Here is an 18,190-nt window from a genome sequence, read left to right as displayed (position 1 = left end):
TGTCCGCCGAAAACTGAAAAAAAAAAATATATTAAAAATTCTCTCTCTCTCTTTAAAAAATAAAATAAATAAATAAAATAAAGGTATTGTGCCCATCTACAACTAAAAATATATCTTAAAAAAAGAATGGCATATAATTAATGGCTCGTTTTCCTATACATAGGCCATATTATCTTTTTTTATCATAATCTTTTTGTTAAAAATTAGACATTTCAGGACTGGGATTGTGGCTCAGCAGTAGACTGTTCACCTAGCGCACGTGAGGCCTTGGGTTCGATCCTCAGCACTGTATAAAAAAATAAATAAGAAGAAAAAAAATTAAAAATAAATAAATAAATAAATAAGATAAAGGTATTGTGTCCAACTGCAACTAAAAATATATTTTTTTAAATTGGACATTTCAAATACTGTTCTATGGCACTTGTATAAATGAGGTTATTTTCTTTGTGCAGAGTTTATTATTGTTGCTTGTTATAGTTGCTATTTTGCTTAGTGACTTTTCTGAACTAATTTTGTAACACCTCTGTCCTTGCAAAGCATGGCCTACAAATTCTTTACTCACGTTAATGTTCATCTAATGACTGGTCAGAGATTTACTTAATTCCTGGAACCAATCAATTGTACCGTCTTTTGGGTAACTCAGTGTGTTCTCAGGGTCATGGTGTGCATGACCCCAATCTTCACTTGCTGATTGCACAGGGCTTCAAGGTCATCCAGAGGCACGAGTTTAGGGCCTCCCAGTCTTCCTGTGCAGGCACATAGCTCCACACACATGCCTGGCCTCTGAGATCCCCAGGAATGGATCAGATTGTGGCACCTGACATACTGACTTCTTTTAAACTTTTGCTTCAGGTATAATTTGCCCCAAGCTGTTAGCCTCAGGCAGCTTTGATTTTCAACAGTGACTCAGGTTTTTTCCCAGTAAACTAGACTGAGGAAGAGGCAGTTGGCACTAGGGGAGCCTCCAGACAAATACAGCCCTGCAGGTGGCGTCTACCTGGGAGCCAACAGATGGGTGAAATACACACAGTTCCCTGGGGATGAGACTTTGCCAGTACTAAGCCCCTGGGCTCCCAGGTGCCTGCTGGGCCTCACTGAGGATGCAGCTGCTCTTTGTCAAGGCCATGCTGAACTGGAGACTTGGGACAGGACTAGAACAGGTTAAAAGGTGCTTCCCCAAAGCCCCACTTTTCTAGCATAAATGCTCCGGGATAGTACTGTGGTTTGAATATGCCTCCTTGAAATCCATGTGTCGAAAACTTAATCCTTGGGGCTGGGGCTGGGGCTCAGTGGCAGAGTGCTTGCCTAGCACGTGTGAGACACTGGGTTTGATTCTCATCACCGCATATTAATAAAAATAAATAAATAAAATGTCCATCAAAAATAAAAAAATATTTTAAAAAAAGAAAAGAAAACTTAACCCTTGAATTCATAAAGGTAATTTGAAATTACCATAATGGAATTCTCCATTGGAAATGCCCTTCCTTCTGAAGGACCTCCTCATTGTCTTCCACCCTCAGGGGCAGCGGCTGAGAAGCCTGCTCTGCCTTCACAGTTCTGGCATCTCAGGCTCTGGCTGCGGACACTGTGCTCAGCAGGAGAGACCCCATCAGCATCTGGTGTGGATGTCAAGGTTGGGGACAGCTCACTCACAGGAGGGAGGCGAAGCCACCTCGCTGGCCCCATGGAGGCCTCAGGGACAGCAGGGCTGGTGGCCAGCAGGTCCAGATCAGCTGGAGAGAGCCAGGGAGGGAGACTGGCCTGGGCACGAGCGTAGGGGGTGGGGGGGAGCAGGGGGAGGCCTTGCTCACGTGGGCAGGGCCTCGGCAGTGGGACTCCAGTGGGGGCCAAGGAGAGCACCCAGGCTTCATTTGCCACTTATCTATATGCAAAGGACAAAGGAAAAAATAATCCTGCTAAAGGCTGTGAGCCTGGAGCATGAAGTACTGGAGTCACCTCCCTCTACATGGGGAAGAAGCCCAGGTAGGCAGACCTTGACCTTCCTGAATGCGCTTTCCCTCCCTCCTGCCTCCTGCCTGGGTTGGCAGGAACTGCACGCCCCTCCCCCCTCCTGGCTGCACATGGGCCTCTCCTCACAGTGGCTGGTCCCCAAGGCTCAAGGACATCAAATCCTGAGAGAAGGTTTATCCCATCAAGGAGCCCACCAACCGCCCCTGCTTGTGCTTTTCAGACATCTCTCAGGACAAAGGCAATGAGGAAGGCCTGGCGGCTGGGCCAGCAGCTGCACACCAGCTCTGGCCTGATTTCCAGCCTCCAGAACCCCCAGGACTTGGAACCATGCATGAAAAAGGGTCCGATAAACCCGTGAGTTGCTGCCTCCAGAGCCCCAGCCGCCTTCTTCCAGGGGTAAATCCAGTCTGGCCTCGTCCCCACTCTCTCTCCTGACAGCAGAGGGGACACATTCCTGTGCCCATCCCTTCACTGCCATGGGCAGTCTCGAATGACCGCAGATGGCCAGCAGACTCAACACCTCAAGCCAGAAGGAGGTCCCTGTAGAGCTGGGAGCAGGGGCTCCTGTCCTGAGGACATTTACGACACTGGCAGCATCGCTGTTGGGTGTCAATCCGGGCACAACTCTTCTTCCCTCCCTGATTTCTCCACCTTTTGTGGTGTCACCTATAAAGTTTGGTCAGAGAGGTGATGGCGCTGGCTGGGCAGCTGGCCTCTAGTGTGGGCGTCCAGGCCAAGTGAGCCCCTGGGGGTAGACAGCCCCTGAGCAGCTCTGGAGTGTTTGAATTCTGGACTTCAGCAGCTCCTGGACGTCATGTGTGCACCGGGGACATTCGGCCCCACGGAACCATCTCTGTATCTCAGCCTTAGTTCATGCCAACAGTTTATGCTAATAGTGGGACATGTGGTGGGGACCTTGGTGTGGCTAGATGCCTGTGACCTCCAGCAGGGCTGGAGGCTGGGTGACTGATGTCAGGCAGGCTGGTGCTCCAGGCATGTAAGACCAAACCCCACTACAATCCCTGGACACCAGGGGTCCATTGAGCTTCCCTGACTGGCAATTCTCTATACCTCGTCACACATTGTGTTGGGGAATTAGGCACTGACCAATGGGAGAGGACCAGTGGAACCCTGTCCGGTATCACTCAGGTCTCTGTCCTGTGGGCTTTCAATAGCGTTAGTGTCTTCCTATCTGGTCTGTCATCTTTTGCTCCTGCACAGGATCCTGAGATTGGGAGGACATCGACCATGAGTTCTACAAGAGCCAAGCTGATGATGCAACCATCTCCCCAAACTGTAGAACAGTAACTGAATAAAACAGTGCAAATGCTGATTTCATAGTGACATGAAGGGCATTATTTCCTTAAACAATGATTCTGATATTTAAAAGGGCAAAGCATAACCCCACCACAATTTCTTCATGTTGCATATGTGGATTAAAAGTAGCCTGTCTCTGGTATTGCATTACAGTAACAAAACAATGACCAACACATATGCTATGGTTTACATGATCCTTCAAAACCTGCACTGAAATTTAATTGCTGGTGTAAGAGTATTACGAGGGGACCTTTCAGAGTGACTGCATCACAGGACTTTTTTTTTTTTCCCAGTAGCACCCATCAGGAGAGTCAGAGGTAGTAGTAGCTCGTTTTCCCTCTTAGGAGCCAGGCGTTTAAGGCCATCTTTGTGGGAAGGTGTGTGGAGCAGGCCTCGGTGCCCGATAGGCCAGGGTGCTGGCTGGTGTTCCTATGCTGCTCCTGCCTCGGCACCAACCGCAGTGGGGCCAGGAGTGTGACCTGCCTTCCCCCAGCTCCTCTCAACTCCTTGCCCGGCACTGCCAGCCTCACTGAGGGTGTGGACAGGAAAGCACTTGGTCCTGCTCTGAGATGGGCTCCCAGTTTTCATGAAGCACTGATACCCTGAAGAGGGGAGTGACACACCCCCAGCAAACGTCTGTAAAATAATCGGAGCAGAAAAAGGAGGCCCAGCCGCTGAGCCTGGAAGTATTCGAGCAGCTCTGCTTGCTGTGGATGGCGGCCTCTTCCTGACGCAGACGCTCTGGGTGCCCATGGTCGTGCTCAGAGGCCACAGCTCCTGGAGAGCGAGGCTGCCAACAAAGTGGGAGAACTTGGGAGTTTTGAGAAAGAATTTTTACTTTGAATCCACATCTGCAACACGAAGAAACTGTATGGGGTTTGCTTTGCCCCTTTAAATATCAGAATCATTGTTTAAGGAAACAGTGGCGAGGGTCCCCTCCTGTCACTGTGAAATCAGCATTTGTACTGCTTCCCTTATCCGGAATTACAGTTTACAAAGGAAATGCTTCCATTTCCTATAAAATATAAACCTCAAAAGAAAAAGAATCATCTACAGTTCACTGACTGAACTCAGGGACAGTGGAGCAGAAAACTCAGCAACCTCAGTCAACAAGGAATACATGCTCTGCAGAAGTAGTTTTCACCAAGTCCTGAATGTGGGGTGGGGTGCTGTCTGTGGGGAGGCACGCCTGGCGCCCTGGGTACGATGCTCAGCACTGGGAGAGAAAAGGTCGCACACGGTCAGCTCCAGCCTTGATATAAAAATGAGCAATTTCTGGGGAAGGTAAGAATTTTATTTCCAGAGTTGTCAGGGCAAAGCCCTCCCAATGCCCAGGCGGGGGTGGAATCACAAAACAGAAAGAAACAGGAAAGTATGGCTGGTTCACAGAGGGGAAAAAATGTGATGGAAACCATCCCTGCAGAAATCTAGACACTGGAATTTTTCACAAGAATGTAAGTGTTAAAAGAATCCAAGGACAAAGGACTGAAGGGAAACGGAGGCAGGGTAATGTAGGAGAAAACAGAAAATGCCACCAAGGAAAACATGTAAAGAACCAAACAGAAAATACGTAGCTGACAGCTGTGCGGAAACTGGGTCTGATCCTCAGCACCACATAAAAACTTAAAAAAAGTCTTGTGTCCCTCTACAACTAAAAAATTAAAATAAAATAAAGAAATTATGGACCTGAAAAGTACAGTGAAGGAAACCAAAACCCAGTCAATGGGTTCCACTGCAGTGTGGGCATCTGCCAGGCTGCCCACATCTAAACACCACAGACTGGTGGCTTAAAGAACATGAATGTACTTTGTCACAATTCCAGAGGCTAAAAGTCCCAGATCAAGCTTCAGCAGGGGACGTTTCTGATAGGGTCTCTCTTCCTGGCTCACAGTCAGCTGCCTTCCTGTTGTGTTGTAATATGGCAAAGAATGCAGGGTGGGTGCGGGTCCAGCTCTGCTGTCTCTCCTTAGAAGCTAATCCTAGTGGATCTGGCCCCTCTTGTATGTCCTTGTTTACATGAACTGTCTCTGTAAAGGCCCTACCTCCAAACAGTCCACGGATGCACTTGTGGGGAGGGGCTACACAACCACGGACTCCATAACAAACCTTCTCTGACCAGGCACAAGAAGGGATCAATGAATTCAAGGTAAGACCCTGAAGCCATCCAGTATGAGGAGCAAAATGAAAACCTAAGTAGACCGGAAGGCCCTCAGGCTTCCAGTACAAGCACCACAGTGGACTCAGAGGAAGAGAGAACAGGAACAAGGATATGAAGAAAAAATGCTGAACATTTGTTCAGCAATCTGGCCCAAAACAGAAACACACGAAAGAAGCTCTGTGAAATCAAAGCAGCTAAACCCAAAGACACCCCCAGAGACCCGGGGCATCACATACTGGAAACACAGAGCCACAGAGAGACTTGTCCTCACTGCATCACAGCCCACGGATTCCTTCAACCAATAAATACCACGCTGCTGCTGTGTGTCAGGCACCGTCCTAGGCGCTGATGATGGGGAACTTCAGTCCTAATAAGGTTGATATTCTGGGGACAGAGGCCATAAAACACTGAACATTGAATATGCGGCACTCGGGGCGCGCGGAGAGGCCGCAACACAGTTGGCTGCGGGGGCTGCAGAGCTGGAGGCCGGGGCTGGGAACATTCCACACACTCTGACGGGGAAGAGCAGGTGATAAGCCGCGTGCACTGTGCAGAGGAGGTCAGGCAGAGTCAGGCGCGGGTCCCCGAGGCCCGGGGCCGCAGGGACAGAGGGGACGCACGAACTACGAGGCCTGGGCAACCAGGTGGGCCATGACTCTCAGCCTTCTGCTCTATGGGTGCCAACGCGGGTCCTCCGACCCTGACAGCAAACACGAGACAGCCACGGCGTGACACAGGAGACCTGGCTACCGCCTCCTGCTCCCACTCGCTCCTCTGGCCAGCTGGATCGGCAGGAGCGCGCAGCTTGGTGGGGGAGAGTCACACAGGCCGCGCCCCTCGCCCGCCCGCCGCAGCGGAGGTCTTGCCCTGGAGCGTCCCGGGCTGCGCCTCGCTGCTTCATCCGAGAGCAGCTCCCCATACCTGCAGGAGACGGGCGGCCTGGGCTGGCGGCGACGGGTGCAGCTGGCAGAGAGCAAGCGACGCGAGGGTGCGAAAACCTCCGCCTGCTCACAGGCCTGAGGTGCTTCTGGCCCTCGTTGACCCCGCTCCCTCCCAGAGGCCTCTGGGACTCGTAGTCTGCTCATTGCCCCGCCCCCGCCCAGAGGCTTCTGGGACTCGTAGTCTTCCCGTTACCCCGCCCCTGCCCCAGTTTACCCTGGGACTTGTAGTCCATGTGGAGTTCAGAGGTCCCAGGGACTTGGAGACCACCCTTGTGCCCAGAGGCTTCCACGCTCTGGCTACGGACCCCTGGTACTTGTCGTCCAATCTGTGCACCTAGTTACCTCTAGGACTTGGTGGCCAACTCTTCTACCAGAGGCCACAGGACTGGTACTATGCCTATGTGCACAGGTGTTCCTGGGCTCTTCGTAGGACAAGGCCCCCTCAGTGGCACTATGCCCACAGCTGGTATTAAGGGGACAAGTTGAAAAGCCATGAAGACGCAGCTCATCACATACCAGAAACCTAAATGAGAGCCACAGTTTTTCATCAGAGGTCGCCAGACCCAAAGACACACAATCACAGGTTACAAGCCTGAAAGAAAATAGACTGTCAACCGGAGTATGTGACAAAACCGTCCATTACAAAAGAAGATGAAATAAAGACATTTCCAGATAAACACTGAGGGAGTTCATTATTAGTGGGCCTTGTTAAGACAGAATGCGCAAAGAAATCTCCAGAGACAAACTCTCGTGTTCCGAAAACAAAGCTTATTGACAGGAAAAGCCTGCCAGGCTGCCCAGTTGAGTGGCACAGCAGACAGAGTTATCTTAATAGGGTTTTTAATGTCCTTTAACAAGGAGTAAGTGTTAGGTGCAGGGCAGGGTGAACTAAGTTGTCTGCAGGGCAGGCTGAATGAATGTTAGCTGCAGGATAACCCAGGCACTCAAACCCCACTGTCTGGTCCTTTATCACCTGTTTGCATCAAGTCTGAACACTCAATCCCACTCAAGGCTGAACACTCGACCCTCACCCTTCGGGTGCAACAGAAACCCACTTCTGACCCCTGTGCCATCTGCCTGAAGGCAGAGGATGACACCCTTAGCAACTACTGTATGATCCAATCACTGTACGCCAACAAGGAAGCTTGCAGACCCAGAAATCCCATCAGATTTTGGCTATAAAAACTCCCTCCTGCCAGGACCCCCTCTCTTGCTCTCTCTTTCTTCTCTTGCTTTCATTCTCTCTCCCTCTCACCCTCTCTCTTGCTCTCTTTTTTCTCTTGTGTTCCCTCTCTCTCTCTCTCTCCTCTCTTTCCCTGCTCTCTTTCTCTCTCTTTTCTCCTCTTTTGCACTGCTGCAATAAAGATCTCTTGGTGGCTCCAAGTACCGTGGTCACTTTCCTTTCAATAAAAGCAAGCCGGACATGGCCTGGAGTGTAGCAGCTAGAAATGACCTTGAATGCAGGGGGCTAGGCAATAACAGAATTTTGTACTTAGGGACCTTGGAAGGAGCGGTGGTTATTGTCAGATCAGGCGGGGCAGGCAGCGGTCAAAGGAGGCAGATTTAAAAGGGCCTCTGGACAGGCTTTATTGAGATCTCACTCCAGGGCGGAACTCAATCAGACCCACAGAGGGGACAGGGGAAGGGTCTGAGGAGAAACCACATGGAAGCTCGACCGGACTGGACTTTTATGGGGCTTACAGCTGGAAGGGAAGGGCTCGGGACAGGAAAAGGTGTTCTTAGGGTCCCTTGCCCCCTTGGAGTTGGTCAGGGGAGTTGGCTGAACTCCAGGATTGGCCAGGGGGTCCTGCTGATTGACAGACGTTAGTCAGGAGATCTGGCTGATTGACAAGTATTTCCGCCGGCATCTGATTGATGTTCTTTTCCGGCGCGGGCTGCTTTGTTCTAAGTTGCCAGTAAGTCACCACCAAGTCACCACCACCGACCTAACAGTTATGGGAACAGGGTATCTTAAGTTTCTTTTCCTTGGAAGTTGATAAGTTTCAGTTTCGAGTCAAGATGGAGGCCAAAGCCAATGTGGAGTTACTAATGTCTAGGATATCCCATCATTCCCCGCTCTGTGTTTTATTATGATAGAAGGCTGGAGGTCAGTCTTCTATAACTACATCCTGCTGGGAAGGGGCAGTGCAGTGGTCTCTGGGCAAAAGGTGTGGGGGCCTTGGGGTTTAGGGATTTTTAGACTTTCCAGGTGTGATTGTTCTGTAACCTTCTGGGAGTCTCTCAGGATGGACTCTCGTGTAGTTACCCAAAACCATTTGGTTGACCATCTGTTTGGTGAAAATCTTTATCTGGTCCATCAGGAAATTCTGGAGACAGTTGAGGATGCAAGGACTACGAGAATCATTAGAAAATGCCCAGTGAGGGGGGCTATCCAGGGCCAGAAGCACCCTAGGAGGCCCATACCCAAACAAGAGTGGTCTCTTTTAGCTATTTTTGTGGCCAGTTTTTTTGTTTTTTTTAAGTTCTTCGACTGTGTCCCTAACTATGTTGGATTCTTTGACATAAAAACAGCATTCCTCCTGGAGAAAGACACATAGGCCTCCTTTTTTTCCCCAGCATAAGGTCAAGCGCCTGTGGATTTTGAAGGGCCATAGCCACCAGGAAGCCCACCTGATTATGTAAAGTCAGCACTAAGTCAGTGCCCTATTGGGTATCTGTAATAACTGGTGCCATCTATTTTTATCATGAATAGAGGTTTCTAATTCTGTTGCTCTTGTATTAGCCCTGGTGGGTGTTTTTAGCCCTATGAGTAAGGGAATAACTTGAGGGCTCTTCTAGGTCGGGTGTGTGTTGTTATTGGAATGGATAGACTTTGGTTGTGGGGTTAAACGTCTGTTTGGGAAGTAAAGAAAATTAAGGTATAGGGGCCAATTTATGAGTTTTGCAAAGGATAAAAATCCTGAGAAGTTAGAGGCCATGAGGGCATGGCACTGACATAAGTGTACCTCTTAAGTTTTATTTAAAAGAATTATTGTTTTCTTTTAAAATGCCCATGTGTGCCTGTGTTTTACTCTCCTGCCAGGTGTTTAAGACCAAGTTGGTTAAAAATTGACCTTGTTCCTCCCTGCTGATAGAGTCAGCTGAGTTTCCATAGAGGTCACTCTTGAGAAACTTGAGCGTAGCTTCTTAGCTCTACTAGTGCCATTTACGCTAGGATGGGTCAAGGTCTCGCTGACCAAATGGATTCCCTTGGAAGCACCAGGGATGTTTCCTTTCTCCAATGACCCTCCTCTTTGTAGCAGGTGCATGGATTGGCTTTCTGTTCTCCAGTGGTCTCATTAATCTCCCTGATTGGGAGGTCATGTGGCCCAGAGTTGTAGAGCCCCTTAGAGAAGCACTCTCATTCCCTGGGTTTAGGCTGACTCAGAGGGCAAGAGCCCAATATTGGTTTTCTTGGTTCCCCTTTTCCTAACTTTAATCTTTAAGCCTTGGTGTTAAACATCCATCAAGCCAGTCTTACCATTCTTAAAGTAAGAGCATTGGGCTTTAACTTTAATGTCAATAACCTTATAGTCTCGGGCTGGGATGGTGGCTCAGCGGTAGAGCGCTTGCCTAGCATGTGTGAGGCCCTGGGTTCGACCCTCAGCACCACATAAAAATAAATAAATAAAAATAAAGGCATTGTGTCCAACTACAACTAAAAAACAAATATTTTAAAAATAACCTTATAGTCTTTTACCCCTTAATTAAATAATTTGGGTCTGTATCTGTACTGGAAGTTAGCCTTATATTCTATTTGTTTAGTAGGTGATATATCTTAAACTAACTCAGGTTCGGTGTTCTTGAAGCAGTACCTCTGCAAAACATTAACAGGCAACAGTTATAAAGTTCACAAGGAAAACACAAAATGAAATTAACAAGAGTAAAAATATGTTCAGATTGTGTAATAGCTAGCTTGAATTTTGGCTGCCTTGTACATTATAATCCTGTTTGAGATTATAGTAATCTTTATAACAAGTATCAATCTTCAGAACATAACTTTAAATGAGCTTAGGTCTATCTACTTTGAGATTATCTTAACATGGAGTATCGTGAGGGAATCTGAATTGAGGTGAGGTGGGGATCTTGGCAAATTTTAGGAAAAGTGTTTTAGCTTCAAAATTAATCCTTGTTTCTTTCTAAATGTCATTTTACAAAGTTTGCATATAATATTTCTTGAGTCTATATGAACATAGTTAACATAATATTACATTTAGAACATGAGTCAGAGAAAGGCTGAGAGAGCATGTATCGTTCTTCTGTGTGGATAAGGGGCAATGTATTTTCATGTTTTACAATATTACCTTTAAATAGATTAGGTTCTCCTTATTATCTTTTAAAAATGTATTCAAATTTCAATTTCAGTGTGACAGGTAACACAAAATTGCATATATAACTTGCTGACAACTGGTTACTTTATCCAGCTATGAAACATTAAGTGACATGAGGAAATATCAACCCAATTTGTTATTTCTATAGAAATCTGAGAAAATTTAGAATGCAGGGTGTATGGTAACAATAATCATATGTCTGTATGGGTTAATAAAATTAAAGGATAGCCTTAAATCTCTTATACATTTAGGACACAGTGTTAATGATCAGAAATTGACTTACAGTAAACAGACATAAGACAGATCTTTAAATAACAGTGTGACCCTTCTATGGCCCTGTAGAAAAGAGAGAGCAGTTATTGGTTAACTTGCCGGTAAGCTTATATAAACTTTGATTTTATAAACTTTTAAATAACATTTAGATAAGGCTTAGACAGATATGTATACATACACCTAGTCACTTATGTTTGGGGTATGTATTGTTATAATTTAAATGACAACCAATTATAAAGTAATCATTTAAGACTTTCAAACAGATGCAAAGCCTAATTTTTTAAGACTTAGGTTCCTCAACTAATGAAACCTAACAAATACAAATACAAGAAAATTATCTCGATGGATAAGAGTGAACCAATGTTTTAGACTTTACTTCCTGTCAGTACACCAAGTTTCAAATAACTGTGCTAATAAAAGACCCCCCGACAAATGTAAACTTCACAAACCAGCCCAGGTCTCTTCCTGGATGTGTGAAGTCGGCTGAGTGTGGGAGGGAAGGTTGGTAAGGGAAGAAGTAGGTCTCTTTTCATGCCCTCAGAGGGCTTGCTATAAAGCCCTTTGCTGTCCAAGCATAGTGGAAGTTTAGCATGTCCTTGATATCTGTGCCCCGGGGGCTGTCGGAGTCAGGTTTCAGGCCAAAGTCTGCTGGCAACCCTAGGGAGTTGCCCCAGCCAGATGCCCTCTGTCACCTTGAGCCTTCCTCGTGCCAAGCACCAAAATTCTCCCAAACAGCAGTTGATACTCGGTACCCCTGAGGGCTGTTGGGGTTAGGCTTTAGTCCCAAGACCTCACACAGCACCAGAGAGTGACCCTGGCTGGCCAGATTCAATTATCCTGGGTGTCTGCCTCTCCCCCACACCAAATTTCTTCCTTATAAAGTGGAGAGCAAAGGGTACGGGTTGGGAAAGCAGTGAGTTTAGAGATTGAGTGGTAGCATGCAGGAGTTTCAGAGGACCTTGGGGGTGCTGGACAGTCACTTTCCTGGCCTCATCAGCTGTTTAACTGACCGTGGAGGAAGGGAAGGGTTACGGAACATTATCTTGCTCTCGGTTCCTGGTCAGGGAACCGATCCAATCACAAACAGACTTTTTGAGATTCAGCCTTGCAAACCTCCTGTGACTTAATAAAACATTTGTAGTTCGTTTATATCCTTAGTTTTGTCTTCTTTTTTTATGCTAATTTTATTTTATTTTTTTATTTTTTTTAATTTATTTTTTATTTTTTTATTGGTTGTTCAAAACATTACAGTTTTGTCTTCTTTCATCTTAGGTTTTAGCAAAAGAATATTAATTTACCAGACAAAATTTTTTTTTCATTTAGAAACCTTTTTAGACCTTTAAATTTTTCATATTAAAATATGTTTGCATACCTACAACCTTTTATCTCTTTTAGTTTTAGACCTTTTCTTCTGGTGTCCTGTTACCCTTGCCTGTTAGAGGCCGTGCCTTTGGGCACCTTTAACTCAGTGCCTGACTGTTCAGACTCCTAATCATATCATTGAATAAATGTCCATACATACAGAATCTCTTTCATATATTTTACCTCTGACAGATTAATTTTTAATTGTAAGATTGTATAATTACCTGCAAAACCATTTAAAGACCAGATAGTGATAGTGAAGCATCTTAAACAGGCCCATACCTATAGGTGGCCCAAGATTTTAAGAGACTGCCGCAGTCTGGCTGGGCACAATTCAGGAGCCACTTGTCAAAAGAAACGAACTTTATTTTTAGAACCACACACGCCAAACAAAACAGCTCCTCAGGAAAAACCTTCAGAGCCCAACTGCCACCACCGGCTTCCCACAAGCCTCTCAACCTCCCCCACTCCTCCTGCTCTTGAGGCCGATTGGCTGGGTCGCGTGGGCGGAGCCAAAAAAAGTCCCCCAGTGAGCAGCTTCATAGTCTGAAAGGGCGGGGAAACAGCCCAATGAGCATCACCGCAGAGGAGCCAATCAGCTAGAAGTTGCTGGGGCCGCTGTGAGCCAATCATCAGCTGGCAGTCTGAAAGTTTGCTGGGGCCCCTTAGGCTGTGGCTCTCAACAAGAGACTACTGATAAGATCAATGTAACATGGCCCTCATGCTAAAGGGCCAGTAAAAGATAAACAAGAAAGAATTACCAAAACCATGTCTGACAGGTGAGAACCTTTAAAGCAGAAAAACCTGTACATACAAATTTCTTTTTTAGCTCAGGTAGTGAAGGACACAGGGCAGGTGGAGGGTGTGGGACCCCTGCAGCTGGCTCAGAAGCTGCTCTCTCCTCCCTGCCGGCCTGACTCCCAGAGCCAGGAGTCCAGGAGTTTTGACCTTCAGGGACCTAAAGTCTGGTGCCATCAGGTTCAAATAAAATAAGAGTATTTCATGTTGTGAGTTTTTCAGAACATACATGACAGTAGAATTTTAACCCTTCATTATCTTGATTTTAGTGATGACCGGAAACAAAGCAATCTTCAATGTTACATTGAGCGACAATTGAACTTTATGTGCAGAAAAAAATGAAAGTTTCCAAAAAACACTGTCAAAAGTTTGGGGAAAATTCAGCAAAGTAGAGGATACAAAGTCAGCATGCACAAATCAGCTGTGCAAATTACCTGAGAATGAAATTATAATTTTATCTAAAATACTATCAAGTAAAATAAAATAAATGAAGGAAATCAGTAATCCAAGGAAGTCCAAGATGTATATAGCAAAAACTAGAAAAAATTGCAAAGAAAGGTAGAGAAGACATAAATAAATATTGAATAAATAAAATAGAGAAATCAAAGAAGAATTAATAAATGAAAAGAAATACTTTATTGTTCATGGATTGATACTTGCATATCAACAGATTAACATTCAGGGCTGGGGCTTCGGTTCAGTCAGAGAGCACTTGCCCAGCTTGCATGAGGTCTTGGGATGGATCCCCAGCATCACAAGGAAAAAAAAAGATTAAATTCAAAATTTGAGGCACAGATTATTCGGAATGCCTATAGTTACTGGACAGCCATAAAGGGAAAAATGGTTTCTCAAACCATTTTTTGGGACCATCTGTACACAGCTGAAGTAATCAAATCCGTGTGGTACTGGCAGGAGGAAAGACAAACACAACAAATGAGATTCCTGGAAATAAATCTTTCTGGACAGTCACGTGACAAGTGTGGACATATAATGACGCTCCACCAATATACATGAACCTAAAATGCTCCTATCACCTGGTCACATTGAACTCAACATTGAGCACAACTGCCTCCACCTTTCAGTACAGTGACCTGCACACAGGCGTGGCCTAGGAGGAGGAGGAGGCGCTACCACCAGGCCCAGGTGTGTAGGGGACTGCACCTGGGTGTATGCAGGTAAGCCCTGTGGTTCTGCAAACAAGGAATCGCCTGACAATACAGGCCTCAGAACATTCCCCACATTAACCCTTTCACTCCATGTGGTCAAATGATTTCCAACAACGGTGCCGACACCATTCCACGGGAAAGCACAGCCCCCTCCAGAAACGGTGCTGGGAAAACTGCACGTCCACACGCACAGGAGTGCAGCCACCCTCAGCCGGCACATATGCAAAATTAACATTCGATCAAAGTCCCCACGTATGAGCTCAAAAACCACGAGGACAAATTGGACTTCATGAAAATTGAACCCTTTGGGCATGGGAGGCCGCTCTCCACAGAGGGAGAAGGCCACACAGAGTGGGAGAAGATGACCACAAGAAGCACCTCTAACTAGAGCAAGGCCCTGCGCCCGTGGAGAACAGACCACCCCTCACCCACCAGGACGCCTCCTACCAGAGGACAAGCACCAGCTGGCATGGGGGCCACGCTGGTCTTCCCAGCTACCCAGGAGGCTGAGGCAGGAGGATCACAAGTTCAAGACCAGCCTCAGCAACTTAGCAAGGCCCTGTCTCAGTAAATCAGAAACGGCTGGGCAGGTGGCTCAGAGGCAGAGCTCTTGTCCTAGAAGGCACAAGCCCCTGGGCTCAGCCCCAGTACAGCAAGAGAGGAAGAAAGGCAGGGAGGAGGGGGAGGAACCAACCACAGAAAACAAGGGCTGCCAGCTTGGGCAGGGCGTGGAGCCCTGTGCTCTGGGCGGGAACCTCAATGGTGGAGCCACCGCGGGAAACAGCACAGTGGGCCTCAAAGATGGAAAGAGACTTGCACCGCGAGCCAGAATTCCACTTCTGAGCCTATGTCCACAGGAGTTGGAGGAGGGTCTCACAGACACCGCTGTACCCCCACGGTCACGGCTGCAGGTGGAGGCCAGTGTCCTCTGGCAGGTGAGTGGGTCAGGAAAGCAGGGGACAGGAGCCCTTATCCACAGAGACCCACCCCAGGGCCCCAGGGGATGCCTGAAGCTGCGCACGAGCCACGCTGCACACTGTGCTGCTGTCCCTACCCACTCGTGCCCACCAGGAGGGTTAATTTGTAGCCTGGGCACTGCAGGGACGATAACACGGCTGACCCTGGAGCTGGCCAGCAGCGCCCTGCAGTGAGGGTCTGTGGGCTTGGTCTCCTGCCAAGTATCTCACTGTCCGCACCTGCCCTTCACCCTTATTCTACAGTGGGAGAGTAATACCTGTACCTTAATACCCAGGTGATAAGATGAAGTGATGCAAGCTAATTTATAAATTAGAAGTAGTTAATAACAAAAACTGATAAGAGAACTATTAACAACTACACACCAGGAAATGAAAGCTATTGGAACGTGGTCCCTTTCTGTCAGAACATCTTATTATACCTCACGTGTCCTTTAACTCTTACAATGGTGTGAGGTGCTGTGCCACCTGGGTGGTGAAATGAAGTGACAGTTGTGTTGTGATGTGGCATTAGGCTATTATTGACCTTTTTACTTGAAGACAAGCACTGGAGTGTCCTACAGTTGAGCTGATCACCAAGACCGCTACAAAGTGACTAATGGGCTAGTAGCAAATACTAGCTCTGGGCAAAAGCATCATTCATGTCTGTAATGAGCAGGATGAAGGGAGAAGTCAGGAGATTTCATTGATCTCTTCAGAATGGCATCCAATTTAAAATTCACAAATTGTTTATTACTGGAATTTTCCACATATGACTTTTTGGACTGTGGTTGTCCATTCTTATATGAAACCAAGGAAAGAGGAACAGGGATACAGAGGGACTACTGTGCAAAGAAATGTTATTCTGCTTAAAAAGGAAGGAAGCCCTGGTGCCTGCTATGGCATGGACAAACCTTGAGTACATTACCTTTGGGGAAATAAACCAGTCATAAAAGATGTGGATGATTCCATCATACACAGGAGCTTGTCAGGGGTCAAGATTGGACCAAGAAATCAAGTGGCAGCCACAAGACAGGCTTATTGTATATCAGGGTTCCAATTGGAGGCAGGTTGGGGAATTGGTGCCCCTTCTAGTAGAGCACAGCACAGAGTTGGTAGGGAGATGGGGCAACAATGAAGGCAAAGACACCACAGTCACTGGGCCGGGCTTGTCCAGGGGGCACTGAGAAGCTAAAGCGCTGCAGGAGGCAGGTGAAGAAGAGGAAGAGCTCCATGCGGGCCAGGGGCTCCCCGAGGCATGGACGGTGGCCTGTGAGGGGGACTTGGGCTCAGTCAGCCTGTCCCTGGCCTCCACCCCTCCAAGGAGCCCTGGGGAGGGACAGGGAGGCCCCACAGGCACCTGCTGAGAAAGGCATGAAGGCCTCCCACTTCACAAAGTGGCCCTGGGCATCCAGGGTGAAAGAGGAGGGGCTTCTCCCAGACGGTCTCATCCTTTAGCACAGACGACAGGTTGGTGATGAGCATCGTCCCCTGGAGGAGATGCCTGCCATGAGCAGGGACTGGGAGGTATGACATAAGGACCCCTCCACTGAACCAGGCTGGGTAGACTCTAGTTGGTCCACACTGAACCCTTGGAAGTAACCCTTGGCCCCAGAAGATTCTAGCATCCTTGCTGATAAAATAGTAGGGCCAGATGACAAGGTCCCGTGCAGGTTCTTATCCTTGAAGCTGCCCAGGGTTCCCTTTGACCTATACCAGGCAGAGGGTGATTTGGTGTAGAGAGAGAGGAAGCTACCAAATGACCCAGGCCTGGTGCTGGGTTAATGGGTGATGCACAGGTCCCACCTTGCCTGGCCTCAGGCCTCACAGGACCCTCAGCCCACGTCCCCTAGCCCGTCTCAGGCAGCCCCACCTCACCTTCCCCACCTCTGCCAGGAAGGCATCAGTCAGGTCTCGCGGTGGCTGGGCTGGGTCCCAGGTCATCCTGTGCTCCTCCAACAGCTCATCCACCATAGCCATGAAGGCCTTCTGTGCAGGGAAGACCCAGCCAGACAGCCCTGGGATGCGCAGGAGCACTGGGACCACATTCAGCACCTGTGACAGCCACAGAGGGGACCTGGGTCCCTCCTGTGCTCCTCACTCTCCTCAACCACACTCAGGTCCCAGCCTCCTCCAGGGTGGACCCAGGCCTGCCTGTCCCACCCAGTGACCAGCTCCCTTCCCAGAGCCAGCCTCCAAGCTCCCTGCTGGCCTGGGCTGCCGGAAGGAGCAGCCCACCATGGGAATCTCCAGCTTGTGTGCTAGCTGGACAGCGGGCACGGGCTCATTTTTCTCTCCTGGAGCCCTCTGACCCTGGCCCACCTGTCCTGCTACTGTTTGAGATGTGCTCACCTCCAGGCCTTCCCTCTTACAGTGTCCTCTCCAGAATGCCCTTTCCCATCATCCCTGCATGCTAATCTTCCTCCTTGGAGGCCCAACGGCATGAAGGTGTCCCTGAACAGACTCCCCTGAGCCCAGCACCTCTGGCATAAAGCCAGACTCCTGCTTCAGGGTGTCCTCCAGAAGGCCCAGTATCTTGGCCAAGCGCTGGTCATGATTCTCAAAGTGGTGGGCGTAGATGAGGGAGGAGATCACATTGCACACTGCTCTGTTCAGCAGGGTCCTGGGCTAAATGGGCATCCTGGGAGGGGGCAGCCAGTCAGAGTGTGGCCCCTGCCCATCTCATCCTCAGCCCATCACCTTGTTGGCAAAGGCTGTACAGAGGCACCTCCTCGATCACCCATTGCTCCAGGGACTTCTTGCCCAGGCCGAAGTTGTGCATGGTGGACATGGAGAAGTGCTGCTGCTTGCGCCAGGCAGGTCCATAAGTTGCCAGGACCACCTGTGGGAATGGGCGGGTATGTGCACCTATCCAAGAGCAGCTGGCTGTGCCCTTGGCACTGCCCCTGCCATTGCACTC

At 48.3% G+C, this 18,190-nt stretch overlaps 1 protein-coding gene across 1 annotated transcript in view; it reads right to left on the bottom strand.

The window, feature by feature from the left end:
• Positions 1-18,190, bottom strand: part of LOC139705065 (cytochrome P450 2D17-like) — a 76,948-nt gene that overhangs the window by 57,557 nt on the left and 1,201 nt on the right. The window contains exons 4-8 of the mRNA XM_071609263.1: positions 17,999-18,112; positions 17,752-17,898; positions 17,149-17,325; positions 6,904-6,910; positions 6,368-6,523 (exon numbers count right to left, since the gene is read on the bottom strand). Coding sequence (XP_071465364.1) covers positions 6,368-6,523; positions 6,904-6,910; positions 17,149-17,325; positions 17,752-17,898; positions 17,999-18,112 — 601 coding nt within the window. The remainder of the gene's footprint in view (positions 1-6,367; positions 6,524-6,903; positions 6,911-17,148; positions 17,326-17,751; positions 17,899-17,998; positions 18,113-18,190) is intronic.

Source organism: Marmota flaviventris, chromosome 3 (assembly GCF_047511675.1).
Source record: "Marmota flaviventris isolate mMarFla1 chromosome 3, mMarFla1.hap1, whole genome shotgun sequence".
In the NCBI taxonomy this organism is placed as follows: domain Eukaryota; kingdom Metazoa; phylum Chordata; class Mammalia; order Rodentia; family Sciuridae; genus Marmota; species Marmota flaviventris.
This window is presented reverse-complemented; position numbering and strand designations above follow the sequence as displayed.